General features: G+C 42.2%; 1 protein-coding gene across 6 annotated transcripts in view; it reads right to left on the bottom strand.

Annotated features, from left to right (window-relative positions):
* The window catches only part of SCUBE1 (signal peptide, CUB domain and EGF like domain containing 1), a 545901-nt gene that overhangs the window by 62203 nt on the left and 465328 nt on the right, over positions 1 to 18370 (bottom strand). For all 6 annotated transcript variants that reach the window (XM_033951623.1, XM_033951624.1, XM_033951620.1 and 3 more), the window contains 3 exons: positions 17223 to 17381; positions 7737 to 7940; positions 3139 to 3300 (listed from right to left, as the gene is read on the bottom strand). In XM_033951623.1, coding sequence (XP_033807514.1) covers positions 3139 to 3300; positions 7737 to 7940; positions 17223 to 17381 — 525 coding nt within the window. The remainder of the gene's footprint in view (positions 1 to 3138; positions 3301 to 7736; positions 7941 to 17222; positions 17382 to 18370) is intronic.

Genomic DNA, 18370 nt, shown 5'->3' with positions numbered 1-18370 from the left:
GCAGATCACAGCAACAAAAACTGACTAAAGAATTAGGATCTACAAATTGAAATGTTCTAAAGCAAAAACAAAGTAAACATCAAAATCTCCAAATTAAACTTTCTGCAACAAAACGAATGATGTTGATGATCGCAATAATTATCAATTTCATTTAAATGAGTATTGGGCCTTTTGTGAGGTCGAGTGAAATAGATACTTTTATGAGAAGATCAAGAATGCCATTAGTCGACCAAAGGAACTTTTTGAGATGGTCCAGTTTTTTATTGAAGGCCTTGGTGGATCTAGGGAAAAATTACCGGATGCTATAGACTATTTGAATTTCCTGGTTGAAAAGATGGAATGGCTGCATAGTAAGACACAGGGAATACAGGATGTTTAAGAGATAACTAGTTTGACCATGACTGTTAAATGGGATAGTTTGAGAAGTTACTGAGGATATGATTGCAGGAGTTGTATGGTCTTTAAGACCTATCAAAGCTGTAGATGATCCGTGTTCATTCTCTATTGTACAGAAATTAAGGAATAGAATCTTGCCGTCTATAACAATGATTGTAAATAAGTTGCTGCAATCTGGTTATGTACCAAGATAAAACCTCCACTATTAAACCAAAATTTAAAAAAAACACATTTGGATGATGCCGAATTGTCAAATTTTAGGCCTATCTCTGTGCTGCCTTTTTTTTGGAAAGATCATAGAAAAGGCCGTTGAGATACTATTAGTGACCACAGTGGATCAATTAAAAAGATGGATGGATGGAAATAAAATGATTTGTTTTGTCTCGCTGAACGTATCCTCTGCCTTTGACACAGTGAATACTTATATTTTATTACAATTTTTGAAAGAAAAAGGTGTTGGGGCACTGTGCTCCAATGGCTCATTATTTTCAGGACTGGTAAATTGTCTGACCATACCAATGAGTACCTCAGGGTTCTGCTCTTTCTGCGCTGTTATTTAATCTGTATATTGTCATTAGGTGAGAGTTTTCGGAACATAGGAGTGGAATATTGTCTTTATGCAGATGACATCCAATTTTTCTTTCCGATGCAAGACTGAAGAAATGAGTTGAATGAAAGATTAACTGAATGTATGAAGGTGGTGAATAAGTGAATGGTGAAACATAGATTGGTCTTAAATATTGCAAAATCGGAGATTATGTTGCTTGGAAGAAAGGATGACCTACAATGGCCTACAGAAGTTGGGGTATGTAACCAGACATTTCTGATACAGAGAAAACTGAAAATACTAGGGGTCTGGTTAGACAGTACCCTTAGTTTGAAGGATCAGATACTTTCTGTAGTAAAATCTGCTTTTTTTCAGTTGCAACTGCTGATAAGATTAAAGCCGATGATGTCGATATTTGATTTTCGTATTGTGATGCAGGCAATAGTCATTTCTAAACTAGACTATTTCAATGTCCTTTATCTTGGGATTACGATCATACAATGTAAAGCCCTGCAGATGATTCAAAATGCTGCTGCACGGTTGATTTGTTGTCTGAGAAAATTCGACCATATAACGCCGTGGTTGAAGAAACTTCATTGGCTACCTGTACGATCATGTATTATTTTTAAGACAATAGTGTTGGTGTTTAAGGTCATTTACCAAGGGATCCCATGTTATTTGTCACAGGTTATGGCACTTTATAGGCCACGCAGAGCACTGCAATCTGAGGGGGGCAGTATGATTGTCACTGACAGACTTCTCAGCAGTGCACTATAAGAATACTAGGTCTTCCGCTATTTCTTTCATGGGAATAACACTGTGGAATAAGTTAACTGGCCCGCTAAGAGCTCTTGTAGATTTTCAGAAGTTTAAGAAGCATTTCAATAAATCTCTATCCTGGGTTATGAATGTTCTTGTATTGATATGTTGTTGAGAGCCGTAAATAATGGCTGATATGAAGGAATTGATGTATTTATTGTTTGTATAACATGTGTTTCAAGTTTCAAGTTTATTAATAATTTGATAAATCGCCTATTAGAATCACTAAGCGATATACAAAATCAAAATAGAACATAATAAAAAGAAACAAACATTTTAACAATGTACTTTCATCAAAAACAAACATGAATTGGGAGGGAAAGGATAAAAGTTACAATTTTCAATTTAGGGTAGAAGAAATGGAAAGAACACAAGGGCAAGGGGAAGTTAAACCACAGCATAATTTGGAATCTCACTAAACATTTAAATATTAAAGGCGTCTTTAAATAAATAAGATTTTAAAAGTTTTTTGAATGTTATAACGTCTTTTTCGATTCTAATGTATTGTGCAGGGCGTTCCACCATTGAGTTCCCATCACAGAGAATATGTCTGCTCTTCTTGTACCAATAATTTTCAGAGAGGGAACTGTGAGGAGGTTTTGACCAGAAGAGCGTTGAGAATTGTGGGGTATTAATAGTCTGGATATAAATTGAGGTTCGTCGAAGGCTAAAGTTTTAAAGATGAGCAGTATTATTTTAAAAGTGATTCTATGACCAATTGGAAGCCAGTGAGCATCTATTAACAATGGTGATACATGATCGTATTTCCTAGCATTATATATTAATTTAATGGCAGTGTTTTGCATCAGCTGAAGTCTCCTTTTTTCTTTCTGTGTAATGTTAAGGAGAAGTGCGTTACAGTAGTCGAGTTTTGCTATGATTAACGAATGAATTAATACTTTGATAGAATTTGGGCTGAGAAATTTGGCGATCGAACGGATCATACGTAGTTTGTAAAAGCAATTTTTAACAGTGAGAGAAATATGATCGTGGTAGAGCAATTTGTCGTCGATTACTACTCCAAGGATTTTAACTGTGGAGACTAGATTTAGTGGAATATTATTGAGGGTGAATGAATTTATCAGAGTTATGTCTTTTCTCCAGGTGAATAACATTGATTTAGTCTTATTTATGTTGAGAGCCAACTTGTTTGTATTAAGCCAGTTTTGTATTATTTCCAGTTGTATTTTTTTTTTTTTAATACGACTTTTTTTTTTTGTAAAACTGCCTAGTTATAGGTGGTTAAGAAATCTTTCAAATAAATAACTATTTAAATAAATAAATATTGATTATAATAACTATTTTTTTTTCACGGGTGCATTCTAGCAGTTAAATAGAATCCTCTCTTTGTAGCCATTCAATCAAATTATGCTTACCTCCACATTGTGACACATTGTGTGCTCCTGCCAAACCTTGTTCATCATTACTTGGACAAGGTTCACATGAAAGCTGACCTTTCGTATCTTGGTATGTTCCTGGTGAGCAAGAAATGCACCGATTGTCTTCTCCACTGTAATAGGTGCCTGTGCTGCAGGTCACTGAAAAAAAGGGCAATTTTGTCTATATTACAACTAATTTTGCCAATGAAATTTGCTTTATTAACACAATTATAGCTTCTGTTTACACTGTCCTTCCTTATTGATTCTTCTGTGATTAAGTTTAGAAACCATGACCAACCCTTATTACTACCCCTCATTTGTTTTGTGTAGCCTTTTTTAAATTAAAATTGTCATTATTATGATTACTATAAATTATAGCAACAAGCCCTATTTCAGTTCTACAGGATTGTGAAGGGTTTGTTTTGGTAGATGCAGAGAATAATTTCCATTGGCACTTTCATGAGTCAGTGTTTTACCTATCAAAATGCATTTCTAGGAACTATCTACCCCATATAATAATAATAATAATAATAATAATAATAACTTTATTTTTCTATACCGCCACAATCTTGCGACTTCTAGGCGGTTTACAATCAAGAGTGCTGGATATTCAGTGAAATACAATAAGTAGATATTCAGAGGAAATACAGAGATCAGAGACCTCAGGATGCAATAGTATAGAAATACAATTTGCTGAGCGAAAATGTAATATGTACATTTTAGTAGGTAATGTCCGACAGGACCTGATGGGGATAAATAGCAACGTAAAGTTATGATAAAATGAAGATAACAGATTATATTTATAACAGTGCTGTAAGTTCAGGTGGAATAGGGAGGGGGGAGGGAGAGGGAGAGCGGGTCAATTGTTTAGGTATTTCTGGAACAGGTATGTTTTTAGGCATTTCCTGAATTCCCCGTATGTAGTGGGCGAAAGCAGTTGGTCTAGATCTTTGCCCCATAGGACTGCTTGGTGAGAGAGAAGGTGTTCGTGGTGTTTTTTTCATTTTGCAGCCTCTAACTGGAGGGGAAATGAGTTTTGGGTGTGTGCTTCTCTTGAGTTTGTTATTAGAAAATGCGAAAAGGTCCGTTATGTACTTGGGGGTCAGGCCGTATAGTACTTTGAAGCAGAGGCAGGCAAATTTAAACCTTACTCGGGCTTCCGTTGGTAGCCAGTGCAGCTGCCGATAGTAGGGTGTCACGTGGTCGAATTTCTTCAGCCCGAAGATAAGTCTGACCGCAGCATTTTGCATTATTTGGAGACGTCTCATATTCTTTTGTGAGATTGCTAGATAGGCGATGTTGCAGTAGTCAAGCTGACTCAGTATGAGGGATTGCACTAGGATTCTGAATGTTGACGTATCGAAGTATGATTTAATGGTTCTGAGTTTCCAAGAGTAAGGAAACCTTTTCTGAATAGGGAATCCACTTGTTCCTTCATTGTTAGGCATTGGTCTAGAATAACACCTAGTATTTTCATGGTGGGCTTATTGATGCATAGTGGGGTTTTATTGTCAAGCGGGTGAGGGGAGGCAACGAAGAATTTTGTTTTTTCTGGGTTGAGCTTGAGCTTGAAATGTCATCCATTGTTCCATCTCATTTATGGCATCGGATGCCTTGGGAATGGTTTCCGAGATGGAGTTGGCGAATGGGATGATGATCGTAAAGTCATCTGCGTAGCTGAATAGTTTTATTCCTAGTTGGGTTAGTTTCACACCTAATGAGGACATGTAAATATTGAAAAGCAGTGGGGAAAGCGGTGACCCTTGTGGCACTCTGGATGAGTTGTTCCAGGTGTCGGAGTGTTCGATGTTAAAGCGTACCTGATAAGAACGGGATGTGAGGAAGCCACAAAACCAGTTTAGTACCTCAGCTCTGATACCAATGGCGTCTAAGCATTGCATCATTTTCTCATGGTCTACCAAGTCGAATGCAGAGCTCATGTCGAATTGCATGATCAGGGTGTTGAGGCCCTTACTAAATAATAGGCGCAGATAGTCTAGGATGGCAGCGATTACTGTCTCCGTACTGAATAGGATTCTAAAGCCGGATTGAGTTTCATACAGGAGAGAGAATTGATTAAGGTAGTCCATTAGTTGGGTGTGTACTAGTCCTTCCATGATTTTTACAATGAATGGGATAGATGCTATTGGTCTGTAGTTTGTTATTAGCGCTGAGGATTCTTTTCTATTTTTTGGGATGGGGGTTATTATTATGTGGCCGTTGTTAGTGAGGAAAGTCCCATTTTTTAGGTTGTGGGTTAGGTAGTGTAATAGTGATATTTTGAATTCTGGTGGTGCCGCTTTCATAATCTCCAGAGGGCATGTATCTAGGATGCAGTGAGATTTAGAGTATTTGTTGTAGAGTTTGGTGTAGGTATTCCATTCTGGATCTAGAAAGGAACTCCAGATCATGTCTGTAGGTATTTCATTGTCATGTGAGTTAGCTATTTGGTAGTTGCTGGGGATAATTGTTACATCGTTATTGCTTATACAGTTATTTTTTAAGTTTTTAATTTTGGAATCAAAATATAGAGCTAGGTCCTTCGCGGTGGATAACTTCGTGTTGTGCTCAGGTGTGGTGTAGCGGGTGGTGTCAAATAGGTTTGTGACTATGTTGAATAACTCTTTTGTATTGATTCCTTGTGAACCTTTGCATGATAAGTTAATTTTGGTGGAGTAGAACGCTTTGCGTTTGTCTTTTATCAGTTGTTTGTAGGTTTTTATGTAGGCTCTCCATTTGTTGCGGTCTGTCAGTTCTCCTGTTTTATTCCAAATCCTTTCTAGTCGCCTAGCTGTTTGTTTCGTTTTTAATAGTTCGGTGTCAAACCATTTGTTGTATTTGTTTGCGTTGCTTTTGCTTTTATGTATGGGGGTGATTTTATCTAGGATGGAAGTACTGGTTGTATTCCAATGGTCCCAGAAGTCTATTCCTTCCTCTATTACTGTATGCGGTTTGTATTCTGACCAGTATTCTTCTGGATTAATATAACCTCTTGTTTGATGTTCTTTTTTTATCATCAGACGTGTTTTAGATTTTCGGAGTGACCAGATCAGCTTAAAATAATAGGTGAAGTGGTCGGACCAGATGTCGTGATGCCAGGTGCCTTCAGTCAGAGAGATGATTGGGTCAAGGTTTTCCTTTGTGTACATGGCAACTAGGTCTAAATGATGGCCTTTTTTGTGAGTTTGTGTGGGTATGGGGATGTTGTAGTTGAGTAGAGTTAGGAAGGTAAAACTACAGGTAAAACTACATACTGAGAGATTTTTAGTAAGCTGTGATAAGCACTAACACATACTTACCACAGCAAAAAATGCCTTACTATGGGGCATGCTCTGGTGTCTTGTGGTAATCTTAGGATCAGTGCATGCTACCCAAGTGCTAAAAAATAAAATTTAATTTTTAGCGCTGGGACAAGTCTGGGGGTGAAGAGTGGGCGTGTTCTGTGTTAATTGGTTAGAGCAGCTACTTTGCTGCATGCTAACTGATTAGTACATGGTTAGCATGAGGGGGAGGGAGGAGAAGGGAAGTAGACATGCACAGTATTAGAGCAGCCGCACGGCATGGGTTCAATTTGTTTACAGGCTGCGGCAGTGGTGGGAGAAAGGGCAGCGAAGGAGTCGAAGGAAGTGAAGCTTACATCACCTCACTACGCAGTCGGGGGCCCCCTGCCCTGTTTGCTGTCCCCAAATGCCGGCCATGGAAGGGGAAGGGGAAGAGATACCTGGACAGCCTGTTTGCCTTCCCCTAAAGCCGGTGGGCCCCCCCACTGATGTTTTTGGACAGGCAGTTGGGGGCCCAGGAGGAAGAAAATAATTTGTGCGCTGTCGACGGGTGTGTGAGACAGCGAGAGAGGGGAGAGGAGAGGGAAGGGGAAGGGGAGAAATACTGTTGTACCCAATTGGGGAGAGAGAGGGAAGGATGGAGAAAGAAGACCAGGGAAGAGAGAGGAAGGGAAGAGAGATGCCAAGACCATAGGAGGGAAAGGAAGGAAAGGAGATACCAGACCATGGAGGGGGAGGGAAAGATGCCAGACCAGGGGAAAGGAAGAAGGAAGCGAGAGAAAGGAAGGAGAGGAGAAGCCAGATAATGGAGGGAGAGATGGAAGAGAAGGAGAGCAGAGAGATTCTAGGGCATGGGGGGAGGGAAGGGAAACTAAGGAGACAGATGTCAGACCAGAGGTAAAGGAAGGAGAGGAGATCCCAGAACATGGAGGGGGAGGGAAAGATAGAAGAGAAAGAGAGCAGAGAGATGCTAGGCATGGAGAGGGAAGGAAAGGAGATAGAGATGCCAGACCAGAAAAATGGAGAGGGGGTGGACTTGTGTGCCTAGGGGCCCTCGAAGAATTAATCCTGCCCTGAATTTGTATTGTAATATTTAGCAAGTATTTGCTGTTGTGTGTGAGCATGAATGAACTCCTTGAAATATAACTTTAATTTTTTATTTAAATTAACACAGTAAAGACATCTATCCTGACCTAAAATGACTGATTAAAAAAGCTAAAACAAAGTAATATTACATGATTTACTATTTAGCACAAACATACCTTGGCCTTATTCGCCTTTTTTTTTTTTTTAAATAATTGTGCTGCAACTTACCACATTTTCCTTCCTGCAACACTTGCCCTGTACTGCATGACTCCTGACCATTAGAGGCCTTAGCTGGCTTCTGAGCAACTTCATACTCTGTTCCAGAAAACTGTATGTAAAACTGTTGCTTGTTAATAGATTTCCTTAACGTTTTGATTGCAGTCTGTAGCTTCTGTTCCATTCTTTTTCGCACACAGTCCATGTTACAGGTGTCTATATAGGAAAAGACAACAAAACTAGCTAGCTTGGGATTAAATTTGGAAAAATAACTGTTCTGTATAGCAAAGTTACTCACCTGTAGTAGGTGTTTTCCAAGGACAGCAGGCATATATTCTCACATCTGGGTTATGTCATACATGGAATCTGGTATGGACAGCCAAGTATATTTCACTTTAAATCTTTAGGACTGCCTGGCTGGTGAGACACATGCCTATGCTTTTTAGCTTTCTTTCAAGCCTCACCCACTGCTAGTAGTATCGACGAAGATGACGTAGAATCCGTTAGATGGAAAGTTGATAGAGCCAATGCAGGTATCAATACTGGCTGACATAAAGCATTAGAGACATATCCAATGTTTTCAAGTTTGTGCCAAGAAATTTCTCAAACTGAAGTTTACGGCCCTTCAGTAAGCGATTTTGCATGTGCAAACAAAGGGTGCAAGAGACGTCTCGGAATCAATGCCAAAGCACTAAACACAACAATTATGTGGGTCAGTGGCTGAGATGATCCTACTGCACCGAGTGCACTGTTTAAAACTGAAGGGCATCCTGGACATGGATGAAAAAAACCACCAAGGCAAAGTCAAAAGGCTCCAAAGTCACGGGAGTTCGAGTGGAGTACTACCCGAAAAGGAGTTGATGCTCCCAGAGGGGCCCGAAGCTCCAACATTGGAAAAGGCAAAAAAAAAAATCCCACAAGCCCAGATGGGTCAAAATAAAGAAAATTTGAACAAACAAAACGATGGGAAGGCACAAAATTGAAGAAAATTATCAAACACACTGAGGAGAATTCACTAACATAGCTTCTCCATTCCACAGAAAATGAAGAAATACAGGTCCCGCGAGCCAATGTCATGTAGGAAGGCACCAACACGCATGTGGTATAGACGGAACTAAAAATTTAAATTGCTAGTACACTTTGACTGACTACCCATGGATGACGTCACCCAGATGTGAGAATATCATGCCTGCTTAACCCTGGAGAATATATACTTTAAAAAAGTAAGCATAATTGTAAATGAATCTTCATGGTCATGAATATTGCCCTTTAAATCTTTCTCAAACAATAGCTATTGAGTTGCAGCATCCACTATTCAAATCTGAGATAAACATTGCGATATAAGAGAAATGAGACTTGCCTTATCTTTGGGTGTTTTAAATTTTTTATAAGCTGCTATTATGGTCTTACAATGCCACAAATATTTTATCAGAAGCCTGTCAATTTTAGGGAGTCACTTAGGACAATAGTTTGGGGGAGGGGAAGACAAAAAGGTAGATCTTGATAGCCACATACACTTAAAGAAACAACAAGAGGAATTTCTATCAGGGAGGGTAGATAGTTTTCAAATATTTCATTTATGCAGATTATTCATAAAATCCCTGCCAATTTGGTTTTTGTAAAGTACAAAGTATTGAACCATTATTGGTTTTGGTAATTAATACACTAAGAGGGGCATAATTTAAAAAAAAAACAAACGTCTAAGTCCCCTTTTGGCCTAAGGCCTTAAACGTTGAAAGTAGAAGCAGGGAAAATGTCCATAATCAAAAAAAAACGTCCAAATGGAGGTTTTTTTTGATAATGGCCTGCCTCTACATTCAGCTGTTTAAACTCCCAGACCACCACTACGTCTACACTTATACCCCATAATGAACCAAAAAAAGCCTAAGCCCCAAACGTCCAACACAAGGGCTTTTAGGCGTAGGAGGAGCCAGTCTTTTGCCTAAAAGCTGGATTCTGTAACCGGTGTCTGTCAAAAACAACACCGGTTACAGAAGCCACACCAACTCCACCCCCACGACATCGGGGCAGGAGGGAACCCAAGCACTCCTGCCCCACGGCACCCGCCGATTACGATCAGGCCAGGAGAGAGCCCAAGCCCTCCTGGCATCTCACCCCACACACCCCTACATGATCGGGCAGTTGGAAGCCCAACCCCTCCTGCCCAGGCAGATCCCCTAGCCCCCACCCCCCACTACAATATGGGCAGGAGGGATCCCAGGCTCTCCTGCTCTCGACATAACCCCCCCAACGACCGCCCCCCCGAACCCCCGATCGGCCCCCCCCCTCACCGACCTGCGACCCCCCACCGACCCCACGACCCCCCCACCCCCAATCCCACCCCCCATACCTGTAAAATGTTGGCCGGACGGACGGGTACCAAACTCGCCCGTCTGGCAGGCCAGCCGGCTACAGAATGGGGCCAGATTGGCCAAGGCATCTGAAACCCCGTCCACAGGTGGGGCCTAAGGCACCTGGGCCAACTAGAATAAGCCCGGGAGTCTTATGCCCCTCCTGTGGGCGGGGCCTTAGGCACATGGGCCCAACCCGGGCCAGAAACCCAGAGCCCTGCCCTGCCCTGTGCTTAGGTTCTATCTACTGGAGTCTCCATCAAAGCTCACTCCAGTCCATCTTAACCATCCCAGCCATTGAAACACATTGAAAGGATTTTCAGCCCATCCTCAACTGAATGTCCATATATGGGACACAGGCCGTGCAAGCTTGCCCAGTATTGGCCTTAATTCTTTCAATGTATACCCATTATTTTCTGATTAGAGATCCTCTGTGTTCATCCCACACTGTTTTGAACTCTGCATACCACAGCCTGCATGGCCTATCTGGTGCTAGGAGGACCACTCTCCCTGAGTGGTTTGCTATTCTGTGAATTATCCACTTTATCATGGGCCATGGATGAAACACATACAAGAGCTTGCTCTTTGGCCACAGCTGGATTAGGGCATCCAGGTCTTTGCTTCCAGCTCAGATCTTCAACTAAATAATCGATCTGCCTTCTTGTTCCTTGCCATAGTCATCAGATGGAAAGTTGGCCAACCCCATTGACGAACAATGGACTGAAATGCTGCTTCATTCTCCCAGATCTAAGGTCTGTCTGCTGAGGAAATCTGCCTGGACATTTTCCACTCCCACTACATGTGCCATAGAGTTCACCTGTAGATGCAGCTCTGCCCACTGGAACAGTAAGTGGGCTTCTAGGCTCAGCTGTGCCATATTGATGCCTCCTTGGTGATTGACATATGCTACTGCTGTAGCATTGTCTGATAAGACTTGGACCGCATGTTCTTCAAGACTCTTCTCCAGCCTGATCGACCACTTTCTCTGGGAGGCTGACCACTGTCTCTGGACTGGGCATCCATTGCAATGGCCTCCTCAGGCAAACAAGCTGGCATCTGTTGTGAGAATCCCCCAAAAAATTATTCTGAGGGGCATGCCCTGTAATAATGACTGTGGACAGAGCAACCACTCATACTGTGGTGGGATTCCAGAGTTCATTTGTAGGAACCACCAAGACAGTAGTGCATTTAAAAGAGGACGCATGAGAGCCTTTGTCCAAGGGACCACATCTTTAGTGGCTGCCATAGAGCCTAGTACTTGGAGGTAGTGCCATGCAGACTGAGCTGGCTTGGCCATCATGTCCATTATCTGAGTACAAAGCTTATGTTTGCATGCCTCTGGAAAATCGACCTGGCCTTCTGCCGTATTGAATAATACTCCAGGTATTCCAGGGACTGGGACGGAACCACCACTTCTTCCATCTTCCGATAACGACGGAGCTCTGATCATCCAGTCATCCAGATAAGGATGCAATTGCAATCCTGCCCTGTGGAGATGTGCTGTTACCACTACTATCACTTTGGTGAATGTGCGGGATGCTGTTGCCAACCCAAAGAGGATCACCAAGAACTGATGTCTCTCTCCAGCATAAGGAATCTCAGGAATCTCCTGTGTTCCAGAAATAAGGGAATGTGCAGGTAGGCTTCCATCAAGTCTAGGGAAGCTAGAAATTCCCCTGGTGCTACCGCTGTGAAGACTAAAAGCACGGTTTCCATGTGAAAGCATGGAATCTTCAGGGCCTCATTGATATGTGTGACATCCAGAATGGGTCCTCAACCTTCTGAGCCTTTCTTGGGCAATATGAAGTATCTGCCCAAGTCCGATTCTTCTGGTGGCACTGGTTCTATGGCCTGAATTTCTACCAGTCTCTGTACTTTTGCTAAGACTCTGCATGACTTTTCTGGGCCCCCTCCTCCCACCCCCAGGGAGTCTATAAACCAGTCTGTTAAGGGATAGGTGAACTCTAGCTTGAATCCTCCCTGAATAATCTCCAGCACCTAGCAGTTTGAAGAGATCTGCACCCAGATGACGGCACATGCTGACAGTCTTCTTCCTATCCTCTGGGGGAAGATTTTGGCCCTGGCATCATTGTGCTTTCTTGGAAGTTATTGTGGGATGAGAACCGAAGGCTTGGCTTCACCTAGGTCCTGTAAATCTCTGCCTTGATCCCCGATAGAATCTCTGAGATGAGGCTGCTCCTGAATACTGTTGAAAGCACCTGGAATTATGAAAATTAGACCGTCCAGAACCTCTAGAGGTTCACTGTCTGCTGTCAGGCAGAGATTTTGGCTGGTGATCTGCCACACTGGCCATCAGATCATCCAAACCTTTTCCGAACAGCATCTGTCCTTTGAAAGGGAGTCTGCTGAAAGTATCTTTGGAGGTAGAATCTTCCATCCATTGCCTCATACAGAGCATTGTATGGGCTGAAATTGAATAAGCCAAGACTTTGCTCATGACTATAACAATGTCATAGAGAGTATCAGCAACATAATCCACTCCTGCTAGCATCAACTGGGGTAAAGGCTCACCCTCTATCAGGGTGAGCCCACACATCTTGGTATGACAAGCTTTTACCACAAAAGAGACTGCTGCAGCTGCTTTGAAACCTAAGGCCAAAGCTTTGAACTACCTTTTTAGGACCATATCCACTCTGCAATCCTTTATATTATTTAATACTATATCTCCTTCACTCGGCAGGGACATACGCTTGGTTACCTGAACTACCAAGGAGTCCACTTTAGGCTGAGATAACACCTGTTGCCACTCCTGTGCCACAGGATACAGCCTTGTTTTGGCTACATTTAAAGAGCCCTCAGGAACATCACAGTGCAACGTGACTAAAACACTCATATCAGGAAGCTAGGGAAAGATATGGGCTGCATTGTCACTCCACTCAGGATACAACACTGAGTAGAAGGGGCCTGCTGTGAGTCTAAGTCCCACAGGGAGTCCATAATGAACATTAATAATAATAATAATAACAACTTTATTCTTATATACCGCCAACAATCTTGCGACTTCTAGGCAGTTTACAATGAGGAGAAATTGTACAGACAGCGAATTACAGAGTATAACAGTGAACATCTGATATTGACAACATTAATAATAACAACAGTTTATATACTGCCGGACCGGGAAGTTCCGTGCTATTTACAATGAGTTAGAAAAGTTTCATAAATTGATTGGATCATTCATAGTTTAGAGATTAGAGGTTAACAGTTTTCAAGATCAGATCTGGGTGGGATTACGAAGGGGGCTATTGTCCTGAATCGTTGCCTAGGTATTTCGAGAACAGGTATGTTTTTAGGTGTTTCCTAAATTCACTATAGTTGTTTGAGTGTGTGATTAGTTTCCCTAGGTCTTTGCCCCATAAGGCTGCTTGATACGATAGAAGTTGTTGATGATGTCTCTTATATTTGCATCCTCTAGCCGGTGGGGAAACGAATTTCAGGTGTGTTCTTCTCTCATGTCTGTTAGTTGGGAATGAGAAGAGGTCTATTATATATTTAGGGGCTAGACCTGATAATACCTTGAAGCAGAGACATCCTAGCTTGAACTTCGTGCGAGCCTCCATAAGCAGCCAGTGCAGGAGTCGGTAGGAAGGGGTTATGTGATCGGACTTCTTCAGCCCGAAGATCAACCTGACTGCTGCATTTTGTATCAGTTGTAGTCTCTGCATTTGCTTCCGGGAGATTGTCAGATGGGTAATGTTGCAATAATCAAGGTGGCTTAGTATTAGGGATTGTACCAGAATTCTGAATGCTGAGGTGTCGAAGTATGCTCTAATGGACCTAAGTTTCCAGAGAGTAAAAAATCCTTTTTTGACTATGGAGTCTACATGGTCTTTCATAGTTAGACCTTGGTCCAGTATTACCCCCAGAACCTTCATTGTTGGTTGAATAGGGTAGTTGAGTTTGTTAATGCGTAGTGATTTTGTCGTGATATGTGGGAGTGGCGAGGCTATAAAGAATTTAGTTTTATCTGAATTGAGCTTGAGTTTGAATTCTGTGGTCCATTGTTCCATCAGGTTTAGCGCTTCTGTTGCTGTGGGGGTGATTTCGGAGGGAGACGTATTAAACGGGATAATGATTGTAAAGTCATCCGCGTAGCTGAATACTTTTATACCCCGCTGGGCCAGCTGCATGCCTAGTGATGATATATAGACGTTGAAGAGTAGAGGGGATAATGGGGACCCTTGTGGAACGCCACATGGGTTTCTCCATGTTTTAGAGAGGTTGCAATTGAAGCGTATGTGATAGGTGCGGGCCGTAAGGAAGCCTCGGAACCAGTCAAGTACCTCACCTCCAATGCCGATTGCGTCTAAACATTGTAGTAATTTTTTGTGATCCACCAGGTCGAAGGCCGAGCTCATGTCAAATTGCATGATTAAGGCATTATGGCCCTTGGTGAATAAGTTGCGTAGGTATTCTAGGATCGCTGCTATCACCGTCTCAGTGCTAAACAGAGGTCTGAAGCCAGACTGGGTTTCATGTAGTAGAGAAAACTGATCAAGGTAGTCCATCAATTGGGTATGTACTAAACCTTCCATTATTTTTACGAAGAATGGAATGGACGCTACCGGTCTATAGTTGGTTACTGATGTTAGGGAATGTTTGCGATTTTTTGGAATTGGGGTGATTATAATGTGACCGTTATTCGTTAGGAATTTCCCGTTTTTGAACTTATTGGTCATACAACTCCATAGTGTTAGTTTAAAGTCTAAAGGGGCTGCTTTCATAATGTTGGGGGGACAGGGATCTAGAATGCAGTGTGAGGAGTGTGTGGCGCAGTGGTTGGATCTACAGCCTCAGCACCCTGGGGTTGTGGGTTCAAACCCCGTGCTGCTCCTTGTGACCCTGGGCAAGTCACTTAATCCTCCATAGCCCCAGGTACGTTAAATAGATTGTGAGCCCACCGGGACAGAGAGGGAAAATGCTTGAGTACCTGATTGTAAAAACCGCTTAGATAACCTTGATAGGCGGTATATAAAATCCTAATAAACTTGAAACTTGAACTTGATTTAGTATATTTGTTATAGAGTTTTATGAAGTTATTCCATTCTAGATCTTGAAATGAGTTCCAAAACATATCCACTGGTATTTCATTTTCATGTGCGTTGGCTATTTGATGTGCATGTGTGATGTTTGTTGGGCAAGTGTTCCTTAGGTTCACAATTTATAGCGCTGAAGACTTGAACAGATGGTGTACTGTGGGAAATTCTCCCCTAAAACCCCCACATAGAAAACCTCTTCCTCCCCAAAACACCTACCAAGTAAACAGAGCCCTGAAATGTAATGTAACCTATCTGTACTCTAACAGTAATCTATTCGTTATATCACACAGTAACGTACTGTCAATTTACTATCCAATTTGTAAGTTCCTTCGGAATCTATCCAGCTATCTCTCCTCTGTTGTAAAAAAAAAAAAAAACCCACGTTGTATCTTCACTGGAAATGTCCAGTCAACTCTTTTGTAATCTGCCTTTAACTGCAAGGTATAAGCGGAAAAGAAATCCTTAATGTAATGTAATATAATGTAATGTAATCTTCCCCTTTGTTGAGGGCCACCACTGCTTCTTGCATACTTGCTCCTGTTTGTGACCCTATATCACCCAGCAGGGAATTCTTGTCCTGTGACATACAGACTGATCCTTCACCCTCCAAGTCCCTGACAGAAAGGTCCACAGGATCCTGGTCAGCCTTTGTCAATGATACTGATGCACCCTGGGAACCCAAGCCCCCTTGTGCAACCCCTGGCTCGAGGCCAGACCTCATTTGTGGATCCAATTTATCCAAATAAGGTCTCCACTCAAATTAACAAATTCAGGAAAAAAGCTTTACTAGGCAGCACTGAGTCCCCTTTAGGTAACTTCACCTTCTGTCTCTTGGGCTTCAATGCTCTTATGCATAGGTCGCTGTTCCGGGGCACTTGGAGGGATTTTTTCCTGGTAGACAGGCGCCCCCCCCCCCCCAAAAAAAAAAAAAAAAAAAAAAAAAAAATAAGTTTCTCAGCCCTAGAGACCAAAGGGGAGGTGAAGCCTGATGCTCCCAAGCCCCTTTCATGTACTATATGGCATGTGGTGCTCTTCTGGAGTCTTACATGAATTAGGAGTAAACGAGCCCAAAGACTCCACTCCTGCCATTTTTGAGGTAAATAGGTGATTTGAAGGATCTGGAGAACTTTGAAAAAATAATCAGGCATTCTAAGATGGTTGTTGCGGCAGCATTTTGGTGCCATTACTAAAGGTTAAGAAAAACCTAGAAAACAGGATTTTAGAGATGAAGGACCCTACAGGCTGTGGAAGAAAGCATCAAAAAATAGGTTTTGCAAACCCCTGTCCCCTGATTTTGTCCATAGGCTATAATAGCCTTACTCACTGTGACATGTGTTCTGAAGGTGCTGCAGCCTGCCTCATCTCTAAGCAGTAGCTGGATCTGGGAGAAAAATCTTTGTCTCAATCAGCTAGTCCTCCAAATGCTGAGATCTTTGGGCTGGAAGTCAGACTGATCCTCAACCCCCACAGAACCGTGCACACAAAGAGGGGGTGGGGATATGAAATTGCAAAATTACAGCTGGCACCCTAAAGAGCCCCACTGAGCCCTCTGCAGATGCCTAACAGACTGCGATTCAGTAGGCGAGCTAAGCTACTAGGGATACAGAGCCCGAGTTCCACAAAGTTTTCTGCAAGCTGGCCAAACGGGTCCCCATGGGATTAACATGCTGGCTGCTTCTCCACCCAGGCAGAGCCTTCCCTTACACTGGGGAGCTCTGGTGCACTGATAGCTACAAAAAGACATGAAAAATACTGAAAATAATAAAGAAATATATAGAGCAGATAAGAAAGACACCTTCTGGCTCATATTTAGAAGGAAAAACTGAAGGGGCAGCAGAGCCTTCTGGAGAAGGAGGAGCTGAAAACCTGGAATGGATTTTTTCTGCATGGCTCGTGAGCATGGGGAGAATAACCTACTGTCCAGAATGACACACCTATACATTAGAATATTCTTTGGCACTGCTGCTTCAGTCCCACTGAATATCGGGGGTTAGGCAGCAAAAGATGATTTAAGCATGCAGAAACCTCTCCTGTCCACTTAAATTGCTTTGAATATCTTGCACAAATAATCAGTGTGCCTTTTTACCAACCTGAAACCTCTTCATTCTTCATTTCAACTTCAAACTCTGCAGTGATGTGAGATACTTCCTTTGATGGTGACTTTCGCCCTCGCCTTTTTTTCTTTGAAGAGTCACACTTCAGATTCACAAAGGTCACCTGGCAGTTATCTGTACAGGGGTACTGTCCACCTTTGAGTAACAGGCATAGCATGAAAAAGAAATAAATAAGCAATGCGTTCATAGGGGTAATTTATAATTGCCCACTTGGGTCAAAAGTACATGCATAATTTTTACTCCATGGATTTTATTGGATTTTCAAAATAAAAGTATTGCGTAGATTTTATACCCACCAACTAGTATGCATACTTTTGAAAATATATGTGCCTATTTTTCAAACGACAAAAGTGTGTGCATAGTACCCAACTCTGTCCCCAAGAATGAAATGTCTCTATATAGGCTCATAATTTTCTAGCATATATGGAGGACAATTTTTAAAAAGTCAATATTCCATAAGTAATGCATCATTTTACCCGCAGAAATGGCTTTTAAAATTAACCTTATACTTAGGGATAATTTTATAACGGGGTATCTATAAAATTTTCCAGAAGTGTGCTTATTTTAGAATGGAGTCAGTGAAGTCAATATTCAGTATTAACTGGCCATGGGTTACCACATAAAGATACCGTGATTCCCTGAAAATAAGACCTACCCTGAAAATAAGCCCTAGCATAATTTTTAAAGATGCTCCTAATATAAGCCCCACACCAAAAATAAGCCCTAGTTAAGATCGACCCCGCAGCCCCCCCCCCCCCCGAATGTCCCTGACACTTCCCGACTCCATCCCTAGTTTAAAAAAAAAAAAAATATCCAGGCTTCCACTATTTCTGGGCTCCAATCCCTCTGTGCAGCAGAACCCCACCAACCCTCCCACCGTGAGATTGACATACCTCCGAGGCATCCAAAAACAGTGGTGGCAGCAGCCCTCTGAAGGGCCTTCCTTCTGCAGCATCTTTCTATCCCTCCCACCCACCCATCTGTGCAGCAGAACCCCACTGACTCTCCTACCCTGAGACTGACATACCTCCAAGGCATCCAAAAACAGCGGCGGCGGCAATGCTCTGAACAGGCCACCTTGCGGCCTTCCCCATCAGGATCTTCCCTCTACCGTGTCACTGATG

This window comes from Geotrypetes seraphini, chromosome 7, assembly GCF_902459505.1.
Source record: "Geotrypetes seraphini chromosome 7, aGeoSer1.1, whole genome shotgun sequence".
NCBI lineage: Eukaryota > Metazoa > Chordata > Amphibia > Gymnophiona > Dermophiidae > Geotrypetes > Geotrypetes seraphini.
The sequence above is the reverse complement of the archived record's forward strand: the minus strand, read 5'-3'. Positions and strand labels throughout refer to the sequence as shown.